We start from the raw sequence: 25,439 nt of genomic DNA on the forward strand, positions 1-25,439 counted from the left end.
AGCCCCTGCCCTTCAGGAAGGGTGGCCAACCCAAGGGGCATTTGCAATAGTGTGAAAATCCCTGCTTATTCAGTAGACCACTCAACTTCTTTTTTAACCCTTACTAATCTGGGCTGGCTACTTCCTTCGTGGTATAATTTTTAGGCCCGGACAAAATTAAAATTATGCCAGAGTAATCGGAGTAATTTTGGTAATTCCACATTACCTATTGACATAATAATGTGATTACGCCTGTTCGCATACTTAGAAGTCATTTGGGGTAAAATCCTACTGCAAAAACACATGTAGCGGGCAAGAGCAGCTGCTCGCTCTGCTGTTCTGTTGCATTTAGCATTATTTTCTTAGCCAAAATGCATCCTTGTTTCCATTTTGGATGTAAGGGCGCATTCTGGGCTAAGAAACTAGCACTTACTGGCAGGAGTATGTTAGGGAAAATCCTACTGCAAGCGAACATTTAGCGAGCTGCTGCTCATGCTGCTATTCATGCTCTGTTGCAGTTAGCACTATTTCTTAACACAAAATGCACCCTCACGTCCATTATGGGTGCAAAGGGTATTATTGTACTAAGAAAATAGTACTACGTTCAGAATGACTTTTCTGCGTAATTCCGCATAATCTCATGGAATTTTGGGTAATTCTGCATGATTACGTCATACGGAATTACGCCCACCTCTAATCAATTTCCTCCGTTAATTGCTCAAGTAGAGATTCCACTGCATTGTGACACCCCACTACATCCACCTTAACATGCTACACTTTCCCCTCGCTTCCCCTCTACTGGACTGTTATACAGCACTGCAACCCCCATTGTGTGATAACATTTATCTCAAACGCCTCCTGTACCTGAAAAGGAATTCAACTATTAGGATAAATCATAATTTGCCTCTATCCCAATTGCACAGACATTAAATGGCCAAATAAAAAGGATTCATTTTATTGTGTATTTCTTCATTCCCATTAACAAACCACAATGTGTGTGAGACTGTAGAAACAAAAGTCACAATTACTTTACAAACATATGGCACACAGTTTGATGAAAGACTGCATTCACTCTACGCAACATTTTTTATTTGCATGGAAATGTCCCAAGGAAATGAGAGATCTGAATGTGTATATAATCCACAACTTCTAAGCATCCAATAGACCTCCAAGGCTTCAGTCAAGGTGGTGTAACTATTCCACCTTCCTGTTTACTGCTCCATTGCCCATGTGATGCCATCTCTGCACCACTAGTGCCGTATCCAGTCATGGTTCTTTGGCACTGCAATAAAACGTTTCTTTTCCAGCAGGTCTCCATGAGGCAGATTCATGTCCCACATGTACTCTGGTGAGAGCACTTTGGTTGGCTTATGTCGAATCAGGTACCGGTTCAGGTGGCTTTCTTCATGCCATACCGCTTCAATCCCTTGTGATTTGTCCTCCATGATGGCACGGTGACAGGTATCAGTCAACTTGTAGATCTGCACTACAGTACCAGCAAAGAATGCTCCCATGTAGTAGAAATCCCCTTCTGATGGACTGACGTAGGCCTTTGATTTGGGCCTCTGCTCATATGGGAAGCGCGATCGCGGAAGTCTGAAGTAGCCTGGGTGCAGTGTGGCAACAAGCTCTCCCAGAATCTCCACTCCTACGCTATCACCGAAGACCATGTCCACGTCCATGCATACCAGGTATTGTACCTCCCCGTAGAAGCGTTGTTTGGCCATGTTGCTCAAGGCCTCCATTCGCCGCATAGAGATCTCCTGCCAAGTACTGTGGGCAGAGATCTGCAGGATGTCGACAAAGCGCCCTGGAGCAAGTGACGTGGCGGGGACCTTATCCGGCTGGTCAGTGAAGATGTAATAGTGTACCTTGCGCCCCACCATGAAATATTTCTCAGCAGAGTGCAGGAACAGTTGGAGAAACATTACATACCTGTGAACCAAAGCAACATGTGGATCAATACAATAATGAAATTGAGACAAATTCTGCAGAGCATATTTCTGACTTTGTGTCGAAATAAAATACAAACACACCCTTCATTCAGATTCCACCAAGAACAGTTTCTACCTCTGGTACTTCATAAGACCTATCCTAGCATAGTTACATACATTCTGTAACCATATCCCATCTGTATGTTGCAGCACATTCACCTCAGAGGTTCTACCTTACATCTCCTTTCCAGCTTGGCTACTCTAAGAGGGGCCATCTTTTTCTCTTTTGGCCAAGTTTAATCTCTAGTGGCTACCCTAGACGACTCAGCCCAAGTAACATGGAAAGCTGTCTTTTAGAAGCTGATTGCTAATGTTTACAATATGCTGCTTAAACATCAATTCAGATTGTTTAAAAACAGTAACAATGGAGGGGCATGTGTACCATGGTGATGCCAGTATGGCATATAGGTTATTCAGGAGAGGGCTGGCCAGGCCTCTGATGGTTAGCCTGACGAGCTAACCCAGGTAACACTTGTATGCAGGACCCAAGTGCTGTGTAACAGAGCAGGAGAACATCAACAATGAGCAGCAGCAAGGGAGCCCAACTAAAGATTCTTGCAAACTAACAGGGAACTGGTAAATGTATTTAAGTGCAGGATGCCACTTTTAGCATCTTTTGGCAGGTTCACTGGATACCACCACCATGGTACATCCGAAGGACGTGAACTAACTAGAGCTCTTTATTCTAACATCCTACTTCTTGAACGGCCTGTTTTTTTAAGTGGCATTTTGAAATATATTTACTATTGCTTTTTACTACCTACATGAAAATATTGTTTATTGTGGCTCAATGTGCGAGGAGAGGTCTAGTACAGTGTGTGGAGAGGTCAGCTACCGTGATTACGTTGTTAACTGTGGATCTACGAGACCTGGCATTTTGACCCTACTTGCACAATTGAGGAAACTTTGTGATTCTGGGCAAATCACTTTATCATCCTCCTTATTTTCTGTCTCAACAGTAGTGCTTCTTTTTTTTACCTTGCACTGTGTCACTTTGAACTGTTGTGTGGTGAGAAACGTGGAGCCTACAGGACACCTTGCTGAACTAGAGTAGAGGGCTCCCTTACGCCACGCCACATCCGTTGACTGGCTACACCATTCTAAGCTCCGCTCATGCCCACCTACAAAGAGAATTTAAAAGCCTGCTCCATGACGAGCAGCGTCATCGAGGCATCAGTGCGCAAAGCAAGCCAGTGCCTGGTCGAAGGGCAGAGCAGACAAGGGTACAGACATTTTTACAGTGCAGTGGAGAAAACAGAAGGAATACTGTCTTCCTTGGATTGAGTTTGAGGTGATGGAGTGACAGCCATGATTGGAGGTCTGCAAGAGTTTTTGACAGGTAAGTAAAATCTGTGCGAGAAGAAACTTAGATATAGTTGGGTGTCATCAACATACAGATGAAAAGAGATAGTTGCATTCTACAGGAGGGAGGGGAGGGGTTCCATATAAAGACTGAATAATATTGGAGATCGGATGAACCTTGTGGTACTCCTTGTTGCAGAGGCAGGGGATTGAAGAGAGATTTTGAGATATTGACCTGTTGTGAGTGATTGGATAGGTAGGATTCAAACCAGTTCAGCACAGTACATTTGATACCCGTTCCATCTTCTAGGATTCTTAGAAGGGAAGCATGATTGACTGTGTCAAATGTTGAGGATAAATCTAATAGAACTAGAAAACAGGAGTCTCCATTGTTTATAATGCAAAGAGAGTCTTCGATTTTTTTTTGCATAGTAGTATCAGTGCAGCAGCTGGTTCTGAAGCCCCATTGAAGATCATCAAAGAGCTTGTTGTCCACAATGTAGTTGTTAAGCTGGTGAGGCATTCTGCTTTCCAGTAGTTTGGCTAGGAAATGGAGATTGTAGATAGAGCGAAGTCCAGTGGGGTTCATATCTGGTTCCTTAGGAAGTGGGGTGATCTGGCCCGCTTCAAGGCCGTTAGGCACTAAAACTTTGCTTAGGGAGGGGTTGATTATTAGAGTGAGAAAAGCGATTAGAGGTGCAGCAATGTTTTTGATGGGTTTGGCCGGGATGACATCAGCAAAATGAAACAATGGTTTGATGGCTGAGATTGTGATTGCTAGTGCAGGTTTGGTAAGCAGTTCGAAGTTACAGATTCTTTAGATTTGCAGTGCAGTCCTTTAGAAGAAAGCAAGAGCGCAGCTTTTGGGATATATAGCTCAATTTTGCCATTCTAGTTGGAGAAGATGTTGGAGAGATTGTCACAAGTTTCATTTTTGCTAGGAAGATTGAGCAGAAGCTGAGGGGAGGTACATTTCCTGACAATGTCATATAGTTCTTTGGGTTTGTTTCTAGCCATCGTGATTTCTCTTCCAAAAAATTCTGCTTTGGTTTAAGGATGTGGCATTTGTAATTGGTGTGCTTACTACGAAGAGTTTCTAGGGATTCTTTTGAGGTGCTATCTTGAAAATGTCCGAAATGGGTAGGGTTAGCTCCAGGAACCTATATCCCATTGGTTAGGGTGCCTCCAGGAGTCATTCCCATCCAATAGCTTGGGCCAAGCATAAATGTGGCACCTCCATGCACACGTTTCAGAACATTCCTGGATCTGTGGAAAATCAGAAGAGGACTAAACCTGTTGTCTGAGACCCGAGAAGAGCCTAGAAGACTGCACCTGCTCTCCCTCTTGTACCAAGGACAAAGAAGTGGCCTTGAAGGGTCATAAGGCTGACCTCCTGTTAAATCCACAGAGACGCAACCAGCTACAACAGGCCTTTTACAGCAATGGCCCAGCTGACCAATGGCAACCAGACCTGGACTGGACTCTGTTTGCCACCCTGTGAGTCTCTTAGTGTCTGTCCTGAGGTCCTGGGGCTCTAGAAGTGCAATCCTGTAGTGGTTTGAGACTTAAAGGACTAAAGTCAGAAGGTAAAAACTTGACCAGGACAAACCTGGTTAGTATTTCGGATCTGCGATCTATCGCGGTCAGCATCAAAATGCGCCTAGGACCTGCTCTACCGCAACCATTGACTATCATTGGCACTTTCTGCTTCTTTGCCCTATTTCTGCTTAAAACTTTTTTTTAAAAATCATATTTCTGGTTCTTCGTTTTTTTGTTTCTAATTTGGTTACTGGTACTCAATTATTGTAATTGTTTTTGAGATTTTTATTTTTTTGCATTTCTACTTTTTTGCTGTTTTAGCACTGCATAAATACTTTACACTTTACTAAGTTAAGCTTGTCCACTCTGTGCCGTAGGAGGTTGAGTTCAGATTTATTTGGTTCAGCCTGTCAAGTATAGTGGTTATTATTTGAGGTGGGTACTCACCTCTATTAACTAATACACCAATGTCTTACAATAACTTATTATTTTTTCGAATAATTTTGACTTTTCAAAACAAAAGTTAAGAATCTCTATTACTAGTGAGATGTTAGCATTACAACTAATAGGTCTGAAGAAATGATTAGAAGGGCAATGATACAACACAGTTTTAATGACGCTGATCAATATCACAGAGGATAAAGTCAACAGTAGTTAAGGTGAGGGCAGAGATTAAAGTAACACAACCTTATTTTTAAATCGGAAATGAACACAATTTGAATGATTTTTTCCTTAACTTGAGAGCTAATCATCTTTTTTTTTAATACGATGAAATGGAATCACTTTAGCTCTTATGAATGAGTGTGTTTGTAATATGGATGTTCAGATTTTAGTAGTGCTAGACAAATAGTGTACCTTGCGCCCCACCATGAAATATTTCTCAGCAGAATGCCAGAAGAGTTGGCGAAACATTACATACCTGTGAACCAAAGCAACATGTGGGTCAATACAATAATGTATGGAGACAAATTCTGCAGAGCATATTTCTGATTTTGGGTCGAAATAAAATACAAACACACCCTTCATCCAGATTCCACCAAGAACAGTTTCTACCTATGGTACTTCATATGACCTATCCTAGCATAGTTACATACATTCTGTAACCATATCCCATCTGTGTGTTGCTAGCACATTCACCTCAGAGGTTCCACCTTACATCTCCTTTCCAGCTTTGCTACTCTAAGAGGAGCCATCTTTTCCTCTTTTGGCCAAGCTTCATCTCTAGAGGCTACCCTAGACGACTCAGCCCAAGTAACATGGAAAGCCGCCCTCCTGGTATTGCTCTCTTGTTCCTGCCCGGTGTGGCATGCATGACATAGTGTACGCCACACCATGCAGGAATGTGCTGCAGGCTCCCTCGCGGGGGCTATAGTATTACCGCCGTGAGACCACCGCAGCACCACCCGCTTGCCCTGGATTAATGTCGTAATCCGGTGGGCAGACTCACCATGGCCTTGGTGGTTTTCCTGGGACTGCGGGGGGGGGACAGTCAAGACCGCCAAAGTTGTAATAAGGTCCTAACTACCTTGCCTCGCACACACAGAAGAACATCCTCCTAGTGAGCTATGGTCAGGTCAAAGGATAGTTCTGGAAGTTCGAATTGTTCGGGTCTTCCTTGGGAAGTCTTTCAACATCTTCTGAAATTAGAGACTTGGGGCCAGATGTAGGTGGCCAAATAGCGATCGCTAACGCTGAAATTCACAGAATTTCAGCGTTTGTGATCGCTATTTGGCAGCGAGCAATGTAGGTAAGATGAAACCTACTAGCAAAATAAGGAATCGCAAAATTGGGATTACTTATTTTGCTCTTGCATTTAAGGAATCGGAAATTGCAATTCCTTAAATGCAATGTAAGTAGCACAAAAGAAAGTGCACTTAAGCCTTAAGGAATCGCTAATTAGCAATTTCCTTTAAAAAAGCACATTTTTTCTTTTTTTTAAGTGTCATGTGGCACACATTCATGCCCTTAGGGCATGTATGTGCGCCACATGCGCACACATGCACATTTCAGGGGTGCAACAGGGTGTCCATTTGGAATCCTGGCACTCTTGAAATTGCGCCCGCAATTTGCGAGTGCCTCTTGGTGACTTGCAAATTGCGGGAGCAATTCCTATTCATTCCTATGGGCCTCTTGGCCCAATTTCTATTCATTCCTATGGGCCTCTGGCCCCTGGACTGAAGCCATCTATGAATCCAGTTCCTAAAGGTTAAAACTGAGCTTTCAGGTGGTGGAGGGGCCATTGCTGTGGACAAACTTCCTGAGGAAAGAATGGAATGTTTTCTGGTTCTGCAAACAGTCAAGGCAAATCCTGTTTAGTTAGTTACGCTTTCATTGATACCCATGTTTTGTGAGGTTGAGTTTTCTCTTCTAATAATATTTTACTGTAAACAGTAGTCTGAGACAGGTTCTGTAAAAAACTGATTTCTAATAAAAAATATTCTACACCATTTCATTCCATTGGATGCTGAAAGGAATTATTTTCATGGGGCAAGTCAGCTGAGAGGCCCTGGTATAAAATAAGTCTGAACTCTCATTTATCTGCTCTCTACAATGCCAAATTCAAAATGGTAGGGCAATGTAGGTGGAGCTAACACACTCAGGCCTCATTTCAAATTGGGACAAGTGGTAATTATGCAGGTTTTCTATTGAATTATCACCTTTCATAATTACAAGTTTTAATGAAAAAAACACCTGCATTCCCACTAACGTTTAGCAGGTGGAAACCGTGAGCAGGAAAGGGTTTGGAAGTTGGGGAAAACGTCCATTGCAGAGCCTGTAATTGCGGAAGAAGTATGTTATTCCCTATTCCTGCTTCAAACTCGTATTGGGCTGTTAATGGGTTGGTGATACAAAATGTACTTGGTAAAACTGGGCCTGGGATTACAACCACGTTAATAGCTAAGTCAAAAGGAGTTGGTTTTACAGGGTGCAGTTCTGCACTCTGCAAAAATAATATTTGTGAGGGGTGGTAATATTATTTTCTCATGCTGTTGTTGTCCTGCGGAAGAATTTCCTTTGTTTTCCAGTCTCATGCCTCTTTTTACCGCTGTCTCCATAGAGAAGAGCTAGCCTCCCTTTTGTTCCTTTTTCTTTTGCTTTCCCCTTAAAGCTACGTATTTTTAACTCCGGTCTACGCGGAAAGAACACAATTTGCTCTTCTACACAGAGATATTGTCCCAGATATCCCATCAATAATCAGGGACCAGGAAAGAAAACACAGAAGGTAATAAATCACACACACATGGGCATAATATAGTATAACACCTACTTCTTCACAGCAAAGATGGTCAAGCCAATGCGCATGTCTGACGGAAACTGGGAATTCAAGAGACGGGTGTCAAAGGTCCCCTCCCAGACAATGGGAGCCAGCCATGGGGTGAGAAGTGGGAGGTTCCTTCTCATCCTGCCAAAGAAAATATTTAGAAGATAGAACTCATTAACATATTTGATGACATCACTGGAAGTGATAGAACACAATCTTCTACATTAGTGACAACACAGAAGTAACATCAGGAAAATAATTTAAATAATAACTCTAAATCAACTAAATAACATTAAACCCACAGCAAGGCAGGCTCCTCGCTTACAAAAGTAGACCTGCACACTGAGTGGTACACAATGGCTCCTCGTGTACCCGAAGTGGTCTGAAGGAGAGCCCATGTTGTAGTGAAATAGCTACCTAAAGACTGCAAAGCTCTCAAAATCTACTCTGCACCACGTGTGTAGCTGAAGGGGTCTGGAGGAGAGCTCCCCTTGTGGAACGGCTTCCTGAAGCTTCCACCGATCTCACAAGCTAAACTGCACAAAGCAAAACTATGTACAGAGGTGCATAAAGGATTCAGGTTCTAGCACTTCTTAAGCACTTTGGCTCCCAAGCTCCGCTGACCAATATTTAGCCTTCTGCCTGTGAGAGACAGCGCACCTCATCTCCAAATGTGTGTCACTCATAATGAGTAAGACTTGAGATCTCTGAGCAGTGGGAAGAAAGATATCGTGTTACCAACAGACATAGCAATGGGGCCTAGAGAGGTCTTCTGAACAGAATACCAGGACTTTCATAAATCTTTGTTACCTAAGTAATAAGAACAAGTTAAGAATGTGTGTGTTTTTAAAATTGTACTTTTGTTTTTCAGCAGATATGGAAAAATTGGAAAGACTCCTCTAAATTGTCTTAATTAGCTTGGTGGTATGCTGTATGTCACAACCATTGCCTTGATACAGCACTCGATCATCCTATCTCTCTTGCTACAAAACTATTACACCTCTGGCGCCCCCTCACAAAATTTCTAGATGATACCATGAAGAAACTTCTTCAACTGCTCCCTCACTACTAGAAGTTACCAAGCCTCCTTGACCTCCTATTGTTTGTATATAAATATGCTTAATTTATCATTTCCTATAACATCTTTTAAATTGTGGATTTTTGACATGTACTTTTATTAATGATTCTTGTGAATCTTTGACTGTATTCACATCATCTTATATATTATCTTTTTACTATTTCAACGGGTATTGTATACCATTATCATTCTTTATTACGCTTTCTTGTATTTATGCATTAACAAATGACTGCTTTATGCATTAACAAATGACTTCTTGTACGAAGTATTGTTTTTATGTTCATATTAATCTTTTCAATAAACCTATTCTTGAACTGAAAATTTTTACTTTTGTTATTAAAGTTATATCAACAAGTTATTACACCTTATATGCTTGTTTTCTTATATGTGTTGTATAGATATGTGTGTATTTGTACTACTGAATTTGAGACTGATGTTTGCATTGAACAGCAGTGGTACATGTATTTGAAGCATGAATGTGTTTTTGGTGGCTCTTGTGAGAGTAAGGTTCAAAAGAACTGGGCGTGGAAAGTCAACTCATCAAGTCAATGAGAACTTATAGCATTCTGAGTTTGTGTTTACAGCCAGGCACATTACAACATTCTATTACGGTATCATCTTGCCAAGAGAGAAAGTACATTTACTGTATGCAATAATCAGTTACTAGATATTAAAAAAAGATTGAAATGGATACATTTAAAACACTTATTCTCATGTAAGTATTTTTCTGTATCCCGTATGTTGCTTCTGAACCCTCATTCTACATATCATCTTGTCAGGACTAGTATTTTATGGGTTAAAACACCTTATTGCTAATTAAATATTATATAATAATTCATGTCAAGATGAAGAAAATATTACTTTTACCTGTAAATATAGTTTTACCGGATTTGTTTGTTCAATAGATGTATATGCTATTGAAACACTCCCAGTCATCAGGCTGGTAATCCTCTTTATATTAAACAGTAGCGGTTGCTACCAGACTTGGGTGGTAGGGCAGGGCGGGTGGGGAGGTAGGTCGAGGAAATGAAAAAGATAAAATTAAAAAAACACTTACCTGGCTATGGACGGTGTTGCCGCCGACTCTCCTCCGATCCTCTTCATCTTCTTGTCTTCTTCTTGTCAGGAAGCAACTGGGCTCCCAAGCTCCCTTAAACAATCACAACGCTGCAATGCAGCGTTGTATTTGGTCTGGGTGCCGTAGTTTGGCTCTCAGACCAAGCTTGGGATCCTGGGGCATGCTCTCCACCCAGGCGTAATGCAGCCTGGATGGATAACATGGCAAGTGCACATGACTGTTTTGGGAGGCCCGAGAGGGCCGGTCAAAATGTCATGTACACTTGGAGTATCACCCCTCTGCCCCCTGCAATGCTCTGAGGTCATGGCCCCAGACCTGCCCCCAGAACACAACAGAGCCACTGCAGTAAGAAAAAAAATGCTAATAACGTTACGTTCTTATCATTTTTTCCCTTTTTTCACTGCTCGGAGAGCGGTCTGGCGACACTTCTCTGCCTTAGTGGAGGAGCCGCCACTGATATTAAACATTATAAAGTTAAACGTTTACTTAAACACTAGTCCTCATTGACTACCCTATTGTTTATGACTTTTGTCTGGCTAGTTCGGTGGGCAGACAAACTCCCTGCCAATGGGAGCATCTTCAGATTTCCAGAGCACAGGTGTGCACTATACCAAAGAAGGACAGAGAAACACATGTGGATCTATCAAAGGTACCAGTGCTGAAGGATTGTAATTGCAGGCGAGTTTTGATTATGTGTAAGTGTAAAAGTATATAGGCTTCGTTATGTAAAACAGTGCTCTTTGTTTAAGTGGTGGTTGTGAGTGACATGATTTTTAAATTCATGAAGATACTTTTTTAAATGTTATACAAAAAAAACTCTCATTAGTACAAAGTTTAGAAAAAATAATCAATAGTACTACTTTATACAAAATACAATTTCCCAGAGACAGAAACTACATTTGTAAGATACTCGATTTTACACAATTAAGATTGTTTTTGTTTTGTGAAATATCTGCAAACCCTAATTTACTTTCATACCTCACAAACAATAAGAAATGTCTTTATTTATTTATTTATTTTTATTTTTATGTTTTATAGAGTGCAAACTTGAGCCGTGAGGGTATCAGAGCGCTTTACAAGATATACAGAGGAGTACAAACAACGTTCGGGTGCAGAAATATACAGAACTGTACAAAGGGATGCCGATGAGCCGGGGTATAGGTAACATAGGGATACTGGTGATACACAAGACGATTGCAATCATATTTAAGGTCGGTAAAAAATAAAAATACAAAAATAAAAATAAAGGTCCCTTAAATTCTCTGCGGGGAGAGTGGTCTTTGATATTTGAATTAAGTTTTCACAATAACTCTGCGTCTGTCATTTAACTCTGTAACATAGTAAGATAATATGCTGGTTGTGTGAAATATCAATTTTGTTCAGTATTATTATTAATAATTATTGACCTGTAAAAATCTTATTCTTACTTTTTTTCGTACAGAATTCACTGCTGAACAAATTTTTCCAAGCAGAAATCCATTGTTACGTTCAGGAGTTATGAGTGAAAAAAAGTATTTTGATGGCCATTTTCCAATATTGCAGTTTGTAGTGCTTGGGGACAGGGCCTACAATGCTTAACATTACAATTTGGGTATAACCAACACTTCTATCAAATTCCATGCTTTTACCTAAAATAAATGCACAGTTCAGTCTAAAAGGGGGACATATTCTCTCGACTGGTGCTGTATGTGTGTGCACCAAAAAAAAGGAGGTGTAATCGGATGGCAATTACTCCATATTGCAACTTAAGGAAGGCAGAGATCTTCTCAAACTGGGTAAAATGATGCGGAAGAGGCAGGAATAGGAGTTAGTAACATGAGTAGTAGCCATGCGCCTCTTTTTAATGGCATGGTCACCGCTTACTGCTAAACAAATTAAGCTAATGTATGTGGAAAGAAGTGGAAGAAGAATAAAGGCTGGCGACCTAAGCAGAAAAAAGACAATATTTAAATAGTCCAGATTTCACCTACACCTACTAGGCTGAAGAAGCCAACATTTTGAGTAGGAGTTTGAGCCCAAAGATCTTCTCATGGTCCCAAAGGGGGAAAAAGATCAGAAGTCGAGTCCTAGCTGAGTCCAAGCTAGATTTGCCTGCTGCACATGCAAGGGTGAGAGACGAAGCACCTGGTAGGCTGCTGCCCTGACAGCACAAGAATGGTATGCGGCCTTCTTGCCGCATCAAACCAACTTTTTGGACATTCCACTGCCTGCATTGCACCAACTAGTAACATGCTGCAGTCGTAGCAGGCAGCAAAATGTCAGGGGGCGGCAGTGCAAAGAAGCAGAAGCAAGGGAGCACCTCATAAAGGAAAAGAAAATAAGTAGCAGGGCACAGTGGGATGGGGCACAACCCATGTAAAAAATTAAGTGGACCACAGAAGCCAGTCTTCAGCCAGGCTCGCGGTTCATCCATAAAAACCAAGTAATGAAGCTACTCTTCCAAGGTTAACACAGAAGAGCAGCAAAAACAAACAAGAATTCACAATGGAATAGGTGTGGAGTTTTGTGGTGAGGATTGGAAGTATGTGGTGTGTTGTGTAATTGTGTTGTTTAGTTGAATTATGTGGTTTGGTGTTTAATTATGTGGCGTAGATTGAAAATGTCTGGAGGTGAATTGTGTGGCGTGGAACTGTGTGGGTAGCTTTGCCTGTGCAGCACTCTCTTGCAGTACATGTGAGAGACACTCGACTGGAAACATCATGCCGAATCTATGAGAAAATGAATTTCTCAGAATGCTTTACTTCCTGCGAAGAGATAGTTTTATCATTAAAAGGCTTTACGGTATATGTAATCTGCATTTCTTTGAAGCTATCCCGCCTCCTGCATTTTGTTCTCTCCATTGTAGAGAAAATAAAGCGTGCTTTACTTTCTTTATAGTAAGTATACCAAAACACCATGAAGTGGCCAAGCAGATAGGGCGAAAGACTTCACTATTTGGGAAGTGATTTGCAGCATTATGAACCAAGTGCAGAACCTTTATTGAAGTTTTCTTGGCGAACTGTAGTCTTTGTAGCAGCCAGAAGGTTTAAGAACAAGGAAAAGAACAGGAGCAGGATGTTCTGCTCGCAGTACAGGAAGAGAGGAAAGTGGGACAGAGGAGGCTGGTGAGTGGGTGAAGGCAAAGGGGATGTTGAAGAAGGGAGGAGAGCTGAAATGAAGGCGAACCTAGCCCTGCAGCTGCCTCTGGTTACAGGCTGGCACTGGGAAGATCCTGCGCTCACAGCGGGGGAGCAAGCCCTCTCACCCAGTAGATCACTCATTAGTGTCCAGCAAGCGGCTGCACAGAACATGCAGCGAGAGACCGACTTGGGCATTATATCCAGCTTGCTTGATGCCCCAACAAGAATGACTGCCCTATCCCTCCTCGTACTCAAAACACACATGATTGTGCTGGTGGGTGTTTCATCATCTATGTACAGCAGCCATGTTAAGGGTCTTCGAGTTCAATTGTCCATATAATCGGTAGTGCAGCCTTTGTCCTTTTCTGCCACACAAATCGATACTGTGGCCGACCCTAACATGGCTGCTGCACCCGGATACTATGCTCTTACACATGCGCAGTTCGAGGTGGCAAGGTGCCAAAGGTCTCCAAAATGGCGGCCCGGAGTGTTCTGACAGAGTCTGACTCAGTAGTTGAGTTGGGGTCTGCCCTCACTGTGCTGGCCCAGCAAGGCGTGGTGTAGCTCCAATGACAACATTTTGTTGTTAAGAGAACAGTTGAAGCTCCACCATAACTGCACATGTGGCGTGTGTTCAAACTCAAAAGCCCCTCTTGAGCAGCACCAATCCGCAAGCCCACCACTCATGGCGTGCATAAATAAAGAAAGCCTCCTGAAGCAACCCCAAGCCGAAAGGTGAAGCGGAGCACAGCAGAGCGTCCTTGAAGTGGGCGCAGCAGACTGCCCAAAAAAAAGGTGCGCAAACACAAAGAGAAACAGCCTACATAGGAAGGATACCCGTAACAGGCCAATGCTCAAGGCGAGGAGTAAACCCGGAGAAGCTGGGACATAGAAGGGAAAAACACAATTGAGCAGCGAGCGGTGGAATGAATGCCCACAAAATAAATACAAAAGACACACAATTGAGGGACGTAATGCAGAACAAATCAAAATATTCACCCCCAGTCAAGAGATCTGGGTTAAATCCATCATTCTTTTGCTCACCTTGCCACCCCAGTTTAGACCTGGCCATATGCAAATCAGTCTTGACCCTGTGCCTCATGGGAACAGTCCAGCCCGAACTGCTAAGCCAAGTCCTTCCTGGACCGGAAACAAGCATCCTAGGACCGGTTTCGGGGTTTCACCCCTCTTCAGCCAGGATAGCTTGAATCAAGTGGCACAGTGAGCCCGCCCGGGTCCCACATCTGGGCAAAATGAGTACAGCATGTCTTCCAGACAGTGCATGCGCTGTCTAGGCTCGACCTACAAAGGTACGTGGAAAAATGCTGAAGGAAAGTAATAAGAGGAAAAGTGTCCGAGATCAGTGAAATCGCTTTTGGACACACAGCGGAATATAGAGTGCATCAATATACGTCCAGTGATGAAATGTTTGCAAATTCACAAGAGCAAATCAGCCTGCTCTATGGTAGCCTAATGTCTTCACATCTCCACATGAGCCCAATGCTTTTTCATAGATCCCAAAGGCCTCCTTCTTTCTACTTTTAAATGAGTGTACATGCGTCTGCCCTTCTAAATTACCTCCCAGGCAGCTTCCGCATTTATTTTTAGTAAGGAATGACATTTCAGGGTAAAACTGAGACAATGTGGTGAAATGATTCTTCTATTGTTTCAGCTAGCGCACCGCAGCATGAGATACTGCCTACTCCCACCTTTTAAATGGCCTTTGAGGTCAGCAGAGGCACAAAGACAAGTTGTTTCATACATAAGCAAAGACAGATCAAGCTGCAGCTCTCAGGAATGGGCTTCTATCTGGTTTTAACAACATAAAACAGTTAATCTAAACAAAAGTTCTGCTTTTTTAAATGGCCTCAATGTCACCAGAAGCACAAGGGAAGTTCTTTCAGTGCAGTCAGGAGCTAAAAAAGGCTGCATTGGACATTTAAAGAATTGACCACCAGGCCAGGAAGAACAGCAGGGCACGGGAGAAGGAAAGGAATGGGGGAGGACGGGGGAAACCAACCGCAGCAAAGAGGAAAGAGTAGGGGTTACTTCCTTGTTTCTGTGCTTACCTGCTGGGAGTCAGTTGCAGAAGCGCTACCGACATTCTGAGCGCTGTTCCTCCTTTGAACGCTACCTCTTGCCGGACCCGCTCCGCGGGTCCCGCTTCGCGGTGCCTGCCCCTCCTGGATACTGGGGAAAGGAATCCTTTAAAGACAACAGCGGGCGTTGGACATTAAGGGCTGCGAGCGCGTCGGTGCTTGGACTACGTTCCCCATGAGTCCTCGCCACTGACCTGCCCTGAGGCACCTGGGCCGCTCTCCCTGAACGCCACGCCCATCGCTCACTTGTACTTAATTAGCCTATCCCCGCGCTAGCGGGACGCGTGCGGGACGACGCTCGGGGCGAAGCCCGGGCAAAGGGCGGGCCCTCTGAGGCCCTCAGAGACCGAGTGAGGCCGGGCAGGGCCCTCTCCCTTTAATCTGTGTTCAGTCTTGTTTCCGGAATCCCCCATGGCTGAGACTTCGGCTCACACCTCTGCTGATAAGGTAGGGAGCATCATCAATGGTCCCCTTGATAATTATTTTACCAAACCTGGGACTGACACTGACAGGGAAAAAAGTCTGGCAGAGCGCAGGGCAGAGCGTCGTCGCTCTGTCGAAAGTGTGAAGAATAAGGCCTCTGCCGACTTTTCCCTGGAGACTTCAATCCTTACCATCAGCTGTACTCCGACTATTGAAGACCCCCTAACTTTAGAAAGTTTTCCACTCCTGTTGAGAGACTGCACGCCAATACCTCCGGGCCAGGCAGCTGAGTCAGCAATCCTTACTATTCCCCCCAGTCCCCCACTCCCTGATGCAGTCTTATCCACCAGGACTCCAGTTCAGGTCAAACATGTTCAAACTAAATCAAGGAAACATGTGCAGGTAACCATCCATCGTCCACCACCTGCAAAGAGAAGACGGAAGGGGGGGGATATGTTAAAACCAAAGATCAGCCACTCCGACTTTGGAAAGACTTCTAAGCTAACCACTAGGTCTGACCCGGCTTTAGTGGCAATTAACGTCGACGCTCCCAAACCGGTTTCCCCACAATTATTGGTACAAGTGCAACAACCAAGCGTAAATGGCTCAAATGACATTCCTCCTAATCCTTCCTTAATTCCTGACTCTAACACTGCCTCCCTGGACAGTATGGAACATCTTATCAGGTCGTTTATTCTACCGATTATAGAGAGGCTGAGGAGGGTCGAGAAAAAGCTCGAGGTGCTTGAAGCTCTGGCCACAAAGGGATTGCCAGGTGGTGCTCCTACACCATCACTTGAGGTGACCTCTTGCAACCCTAGCACCTCTAAAGGCGCCTCCCAAATCAGTCGTACTACGAACCTCATACATCAAAAGGCATCCATTACCAATCTGGTCTCTACTCCAGCTCCTATGGCATCTAACTCAACTCAGGCTGGTCTCTTAAAAGTCCCTGTTGGGAATCTGCATCAGAATACAAGGGCTCCTTTTAGATCTACAAGACCGCCCCAGAGAGTCCAACAAACAGAACTGCCTCCGGAAGCTGCCCCATATGTGGTTGTTTTGACGGGAGTGCCCAACCTACCCGATAATAAGAGGGAGGGGTACTTCCAGCTCAAAAATAAAATCATGCACTGGCTAGCCCAGTATCGACCACTCACGCATAACATCAATGGGGAGATTGTGCATGTAAGAAGACTCTCATGGTTGGGTAGTAGGGTTAAGGACATTGATGGTGATCTTGTTGTTATAAATTTTAGGGACCCCCGAGCAGTCAACTACATTCTAAATTGGTCCCAGGGTGGGGGCAGTAATTCCATCACTCCACGCCCCTTGACCTATTTTTATCCGAGATCTCCGTTGTTCCCTCATACTTATACTGGTGGACAGCTACCTATCCACAGTGCACCCCAACTGTCCTTTAATCCTGGCTACCTGCCTCAAATCCCACATTTTCACCATGCTGCTGACCCGTTTGGGTGGAACACAATACCAGTTCGCCAAAAGAGTGACCCTACCGGCAGAATGGATCACTTGAGACCGTTCACACCCCTGGAGATCACTAATAGGTTTGATGTCTTTTCGGGCTTGGACTCCTGCGATTGAAGTTTACAGCATGATCAGTATACAGGTGCCCAAATAAATCCACTGTCTACTGGTGTGCCAGGCGGGAGTACTTACCCCAACAATCCATCGCATGACCTGATATCCATTACTGTGTCTCCCCCATCTGATCATGTCCCGGTTTTAAGCGGGTGCACCTCAAGTTTGTCTATTCTCTCCTGGAACGTAGCGGGACTACAGAGTAAACTAGATACCCCTGATTGGGTGTCCTTTATCGACACCCAAGAGGTTTGCATGTTCCAGGAGACATGGGCACGTGAGGATAAATGGCGCTTGGGATATGTGGGCTTTACCATCCCAGCTAAATGGGAGGGGAGAGGACGGCCCTCTGGGGGGCTCTGTATTTGGGTGGCGTCCCATTTGGGCTGCAAGGCTAGGGCCCTCAGGACTAACTCCTTGGATGTCCAGTGCGTACTACTGGAATGGCCCAATCATATAAAACTTGCACTGATTAATGTCTATTCTAGACCGGTAGGACTTACAAAATCATCTCCCACCGTCGAGGAGCTCTCTGCATTCTTCCCACATCTCCCAAAGGGTGCTATGATCGTGGTGGGGTGTGACTTCAACTGTCAGTTTGAGCCGCTTACCCTGACACTGGAGGGAGCTCTTGGGGAAGAGGATGATCAGTGGGGAATTCCTCAATTGGTGGGTCCCCCACCAAAATCATGGTCGCCCTTAGCGACACAAATTTTGGCATTTACCCGTAGTAATTCCTTGATAGCCTGTAATGGTAGATGTGGGAAGGATATTCCTTCGAAACCGACCTTTAATAGGGTCGGCCATGAGTCATATTTGGATTACATCTTGGTCCGGACCGTGGACTGGAGCAGGGTTTTGACCTTCGATGTGGAACCAAGAAGTGAGAGTGACCATAATGCTTTGATTCTCTCCCTGGCTCTGCCATCTGAACTCACGATTGACCAGTCGGATCAACCGATATCTAGGGACAACCTAATCCTAACAAATGATAGGCGTAGAGTTCGTTGGACCAAACTCTTAGACAATCCTGCCCATATCTCGGAGCTCTACGAGAGGATACTCCCTACATTAGAATCTATGAAGACTATTATAAATCATCCCCATTCCGAAGATCTTTTCCGGAAATTGGGCAATCTTCATAAGGATCTGGTGGGAACCCTTGCGGATCTCCTGAACCCAGTGGTGGGGAAAGGGCCCCGCAGGGCACAAAGGCAGTCATGGTACAATTCAGCCTGTAGGGAGGCAAAGGGCAAATTGATTGCGGTGCTGAAGCATTCTAGGGACCCTGGGACAATCAGGTTAAGGAGGGCTGACCTAAAGCAAGCCATTCATAACGCGAAGGTGGCTTGGGACCACACAAATTGGGAAAACATGTTGATTACCCTCCAGACAAAAGACACCCGCAAATTTTGGCAAATTGTGAAAACAGGCTCATCAGAGCCGACTCAAGCAGTTGAGGCCAATATTGCGGCTGCAGCCTGGGAGGACCATTTTCGTTGCCTCTATGAAGAGGCGGCCCCGGGTCCGCCGAAGCAGCATGCCTGCGTACCACTGGAACATTCTTCGCTGCCGGGTAGTCCAAATGTCTGTCCCTTAAATGTGGAAGAACCTGACCCTCTGCAGTTCTCTTTGGGTGAGGTTATTGCTGTAATAGCAAAACAGCCATCAGGGAAAGCTCCCGGATTAGACAAAATTCCGGGTGATTTATTTAAACACCAACCCATGATCTGGGCTCCATACTTGCTAATTGTTTTTAATGCAATTCTTGCAGGAATGGCGGTCCCCAGTACTTGGCTGGGAGCAGAGATTGTCCCAATCTTCAAGAAGGGCTCTCCTCTGCTCCCAGCCAACTACAGGCCAATCAGCCTGATTGATGTTTCGCAGAAACTTTTTGCGAGGCTGATTCTTGACCGCCTTCAGGATTGGATGACTGATCACTCAGTGTTGAGTACATTCCAGGCGGGTTTTAGGAGCAAGGTTTCAACTACGGATCAACTTTTTAGGTTGGCCCTTATTTTTTGGAAGACTGTGAGGGTGGAGGGGGGCACGCTATATACCGTCTTCGTCGACCTCAGAGCGGCATTCGATCTTGTTCCGCGGACCAAATTATGGACGGTACTGGCCAAACTCGGGCTCCCCCACCCTCTTTTAGATGTTATTATCCATCTACACACCCAAAACTTTGCACAGGTAAGGTGTGGGAGGTTGGGCCGTCTCTCTAATAGATTCCCCGTTGGCAGAGGGGTAAGGCAGGGCTGTGTCCTAGCGCCGACTCTGTTTTGCCTCTTTGTGAATGGGGTAATCAACTTTTTAAATACCATTAACAACACAGATGCACCGCGGCTTGGTGGCACTAGGGTGCCCGTGATCATGTTCGCGGATGACACCTTACTGCTTTCAAAATCCCCTATGGGGATTCAACGAATTTTGGAAGGGTTTGAGGCATTTTGCCGAGAGCATGGGCTCGAAATAAATGCCTCAAAAACTAAGTATATGATTTTTAACCCCCCCAAAAAGTCACGCCCCAATCCGTTTATAGGTGCTAACCAACTAGAAAGAGTCTACACTTTTGAGTATTTGGACGTGACTATCAATGACAAATTTGATTGGGGCGATCATCAGGCCAAGTCACATCTTAGATTGGCGCAACTATCTGGGGGTATTATTAGGCTAGTAAACTCCAACAGATCATCCATCAGGCCGCTAGCCCCTCCCCTGGAGATTTATAGACTCCAGGCCAGAGGAGCGATTCTCCATGGTAGTGAACTCTGGGGGTATGCTTGTAAAAAAGATCTTGTCACCTTAGAAAACAAATTTCTCAGGCAGTTATTAAAGCTACCGACAAGCACTCCACTCCTGCCACTAAGGCTGGATCTGGGCCTAAAACCCTTGGACCAAGTGGTGGGTGTGAAACCTTTAACCTTCTGGAGAAGACTATGGACAACCCCCGAGCTAGCCAACTACAGGCAGGAACTGCAGGGAATTCTTGCTCTACCGGATGTAGAGAACATCCCATGGTTCAAATACATTAAATCTGAATTTGACCGGTTGGGCCTCCTGTCCCTGTTGAATGATCCTTTAGTCGCCTGCCAGGGCATGCCCCGTAAACATCTTGTGGCTACGTATTATGCATGCAATCTGGCATCCCATATTCAGGGTACACGCCCAGACTCACTGGTAGATAAATTTCTTGTGGTAAAGGATTCCTATAAGTTCGAGCCAGTTTTGGATGACATTTTCCCAAATCTGGCCCGGAAGCTATTCCTCCAATGGCGCTATAGTACTCTTCCGTTAGGAGCACTCACGAGTAAATGGAAACAGTCAAACCCGGAGAATTGCCCGGGCTGCACTTGCAGGCTGGAAGACGAACTCCATCTAGTCTTCTTTTGTCCAGCATACTCTGCTGCCAGAAGATCTTGGGTATCTCCCTTATGCAAGAATTTAGGGTTTCGCAGATGCTCTGAGGCTTTCCGAATCCTTAAAACTGACTTGACCAAAGTAACTGTGTTTGTAATGGCGAAGTTTTTAGAGGCAGTTTGGCATAAGAGACTTCGCCTAATCTCTAGGACACCCTAATTTTTTGCCCGTCCTTGTGCCATTCATTCTGATAATTATGACACTGTATGCAAGAGCCAAGTTTTATCTCATATTGTCTAATGTGTTTTAGCTCATTTTTGTATTATGATAGACTGTATGTGTATTAGTAGTATTTTAGCATTAAGCACTGATTTTGTACTGCTTTCCCGAACATCCGACGGATTGTGCACTTTCATGGTTTACTAAGGAGTTGAAAGTATGATTGTTTTTTGTATCAATTTTACTGTATCTTTTATGGCAGATTGCCGAAATAAAGATTATCGAAAGGAAGGAAAGAGTAGGTATCCTTGGTCTTCTTCCACATGGCATTTATATAGAGCTTTCCTACCCCTTTCAATGCTCAAAGTACTTTTTTAATGATAAATTAAGTAACTACTCATTTAGTATAATGTATATAGTGCGACATTCCTCGAATTAGGTCATGAAGCACTCCAGTGTACATCATGTTCCTGCCAGCCTTCAGAGTGCATAGTTGAAAGGGTGTTAGTTCTGTTTTGGGTTATGGGGGTCACGTTTAAAAACAGCATGTCGCACAAGCCTGATACATGGAACCTTGAACTTGAACCTTTGTTCTACTGGAGGCTAATGAAACTCTTTCAGGACTGGTGCGGTGTATGTCTGATTTTCTAAAATTCATGCATGCTCTTGCTGTTTTGATTCTGGATCCTCTGGAGCTGCTGGGTCATGATACTGAGGTTCCGTGAATTCTGAACCCGTTTCATAAAGGTCATGATTTCGTTACGAATTTGATATTAGCGAACCGTAACTAGTTAGTGCGGCAAGTATGAGTGTTTCCATCATGTTAGACCGATGGATTCACTACGTATTTAGGGATTTCGTTCTGAACCCTTGGGTTCCATTTTGTGTTTGGCAGCCATTTTGTGGTTGCCCTCACATAGGCCGATGACTGTGGCTGAACTAGTCTTTTTAAGGACATGTACACCTTAGCTCGAGTTTGTGCTGACTCCTGTTTGACCTGAGTGAACTGACCCTGGTGCCTGAAGCTGACCTTGTAAAACCAGTTCCTGCCCTTTAGCTGATCAAGATTAAAGATCAGTGCACAGGACATCATAAACTTTTACTGCACACAAATATGCCTTATCCTACTCTCACCTGTTTCTGCTCCTTTCTTTATGGTCTATTTACGATTGGGTTGTGCCCTTTTTTATTATGGGTTCGTTCGACCTGTCTTAAGAAGAATGTTGGGTTTGACCGATGATTGATCATGGGCTGGGCAACTGAAAAGTGGGTTTACCGTCATGCGATACCTTTGGTGTGAATACATGTGATTGGACAGTTTGTAAATGTTAGGTATTTGTCTGGAATGTGATTGTTGGCATAAAAAGGGATGACTTGCTTTGTAAAATTGAGCAGTCTCCTGAGAACTCATACCGTGATGATTTCTAGGACTTCAGTTACTGGCTGCAGCCAATAAATTTGATCTTTGACGCCACCAAGAAGTATCCCGTGTCTCTGTATTCTAAGACAGGTGAACCCGAAGACTTTGGGCGTGCCCCTGGCGCCGCTGGGTTCTAAAACCCGGTTCTTCAATACTCTTGTGCGAGCAATTGTCCAATGGTCTAGATGGAGGAGACTGAAGGCCCTGGTGAGATGAATTTTGATGCTTTTTCAAAGGAATAGAATAAACCTTAGTACATTATCAGCTGGACGTGGATGGTTTTGTGACATAAAAGAACAATACTGGTCCAACCGGCCTACCTATTGTTATTTACTTTCTGTGCTTTGTTCTGGGTTGCTACCAATTCTTGAGGCCAAGGGAACACAATTTTGCTTTCTGGTGAGACACCTATAAGCAAGATCCAAAGTCACAGAGGCCTTTCCTTCAACCATTAGTGGTTTTGTCTCAAGCAATTCAATAGTGTACTTCAAATGGCAGACCCCTATTTTGACTTGGAATGTCCTAAGTACAACTATATTGGCCAGGAAGGACCAAAGTAGCACTGTTGCACAAAGTTAATAAGTCAGATTCTCTTCCAGGGAATCCTCATCAATAGTCATAAGCAATGAATATTCCCGCCCATGTGCGGGGACCCCAGAAATAATATAAAAATTATATATGAAAATCACATATTTCAAGCTCCACATATATGTATGCACATAAATCATTTTTTCTCACAACAATGCAGCCCCAAAAAGGCGGCTAAACAATTTAATTACCCATATAGAGACTGTATATGCAAGCATATTAAAAACACATTAGTAGCACTTGAACTCTGTATTTTAATGATCAAAACACTCATATATCATGAAAACTGCAAATAAACTAGACATTGTTAGCCTACAGGCTGCATTGTAAAGCAATAGCATAGAAAATGAAAGCATTTTCAACAGAAAAACTGGCACCGTGCCTTTCAGGCAGCCATCACCCCTGGCTTTCCATCATGCCTCAGGGGTGACAGTTAGGTCAGTTGTTCTTTCCAGCTCCTTCAGTCAGGACCTTGGTTTTTCAGCTCCTACTTTTTTGACTTTCTGTCAAAAATATCTTGATAGTCAAAAAAGGTTTATTTTTGTCAAAATGCCTTCCCTTTTTGATCCTTGCCCTTCCTGTGGCAAGAAGAAGGCCAGGACTGATACACACCCTGTGTGTATCCTCTGTCTCCCTGAGACACATTCTTCAGACAGCTGTCATCACTGCAAGAACTTGCCAAGGAAAACCCTCAAAGACAGTGAAAGAATTCGTATTTATGGCCTCTCTGAAAGAGGTAGGTCTCCTAAAAAGCAGCAGAAGAGGAGAACGTCGAGAGAAGTCCCGACCTGTTCTCCGTCGGCTCCGGGATCGGCGTTGAGGCTGCCTGCGACGACGAAAACAGCATCGAAGACGGCGCATCTTCCTTCAATGGCGAAGACTTCGACGTCGAGAATTCAGGTCCCTCCGTTGATGTCAACCAGGCGGCGTTCAATGGCGAGAGGCAGGTCTCCGTTGTCGCCAGGTGGGCATACGAAGTCGAGGCAGATAACTCCGTCGTCGCCACAGCGATCAACATCAAGGCACGGCGCTCCGTCGTCGCACCAGCGATCGACGTCGAGGCACAGCACTCCGTTGACGCACCGGCGATCGACGTCGACATACTGGCGTTCGACGTCGAGGCACAGGGCTACGTCATCGCACCGACGATCGACGTCGAAAGAAAGAGCTCTGTTGACGCCTCATCACCGGCGTTCAACGTCGAAGCAGGTTGCTCCATCGGCGTCTCAACGTCGTTAGACGTCGAGTCACAGGTCTCCGCCAAGGACAGTTCACCAGCCTTCAACGTCGAGACCTCAGACAACACATTCAGTGTCGAGGCAGAAGTTGACCCAGCATACCTCAACGTCAAGGCAAAAGACACCTGTGAGAACGACATAGAGATTGACAACTTCGTCACCGGCTGACGTCGAAGCAGAGATCTCCAAAGCCGACGCAGAGAAAAGAAGCGGCATTGGCGTTGGAGAGGTGTTCAAAGTCAAAGGGACGTTCTCCGGTATGCTCGAGCCCACCTTCTAAGAAGAGGAGGTCTTCTTCAAGGCAGGTGTCTCCGTCAAGACACCAGGCACCACAGAGTCGCTCCAGATCTCACTCTAAGTGCCCTTCAGGAGAGGCCTCTCCTCCAGTGAGCCTATCGTCATCTCCCTCAGGCTCTCATAACTCTCACCGTGGATCAACATCTAGGTCCCCGGAGGTTGTAATCTCGTCTTCTGACAGTGAAGTGTCAGGACATTCACCAGCAAGGTCACTGCATGAAGAGGTGAACCCATCTCCTCCAGCACGTTCCCCTGAGAGGAGAGAAAGACAGAAGTAGCCTTCCATCAGGTTGTCACCTAAATGGTACAGGCCATTACATCACTGGACTCTGGACAAAGATACAGCAGCTCGGTTAACCCAGCAAGCGGATCGGGATCGACCCCCTTCCAGGCCCAGAGAGGGAACGCGCCCCCCGGTGCGCTCAAGCAGACGGTGATCCAGATCAAGGAGCAGAAGAAAAGAGCGCAGATCTCCTACTTCTTCTTTGTCTTCTACTCACTCACATAGAGACTATTCTCCAACACTGACCGACAGTCCACCATCGAGAATCTCTCCAGAGGACGACATCTTCACTTTTCAAGACATTTTAGGCAGAGGGGCACTTAAGCTGGGGATTCCCATGCCAGCTCGCCAGAGCAAGTCTTCAGTGATTTTCTGCATCACAAGGCAGCGGCCAAACCTCTGCTTCCCTTGGTTCCGGGTATCATAGAACCAGTCATGGACGTATTCCTCAAAACAGCGACAATCAAATCCGTTCTAGCGGGGATTCTCAAAAAATATAGTTCGCCAGAGGAGGATCTACTCTTCCTTAGAGCTGACCCTCCCCCGTATTCAGTAATAA

The 25,439-nt window shown here is 44.6% G+C and overlaps 1 protein-coding gene across 1 annotated transcript in view; it reads right to left on the reverse strand.

Moving 5' to 3' along the window:
• Positions 1 to 1,024: 1,024 nt before the first annotated feature.
• LOC144775382 (histo-blood group ABO system transferase 2-like) overlaps positions 1,025 to 25,439 on the reverse strand; it is a 35,221-nt gene continuing 10,806 nt past the window's right edge. Inside the window, exons 4-5 of the mRNA XM_078659226.1 lie at positions 8,083 to 8,217; positions 1,025 to 1,914 (exon numbers count right to left, since the gene is read on the reverse strand). Coding sequence (XP_078515352.1) covers positions 1,230 to 1,914; positions 8,083 to 8,217 — 820 coding nt within the window. The 3' untranslated portion in view covers positions 1,025 to 1,229. The remainder of the gene's footprint in view (positions 1,915 to 8,082; positions 8,218 to 25,439) is intronic.

The sequence above is a fragment of the Lissotriton helveticus genome, chromosome 1_1, assembly GCF_964261635.1.
Source record: "Lissotriton helveticus chromosome 1_1, aLisHel1.1, whole genome shotgun sequence".
Lineage (NCBI taxonomy): Eukaryota > Metazoa > Chordata > Amphibia > Caudata > Salamandridae > Lissotriton > Lissotriton helveticus.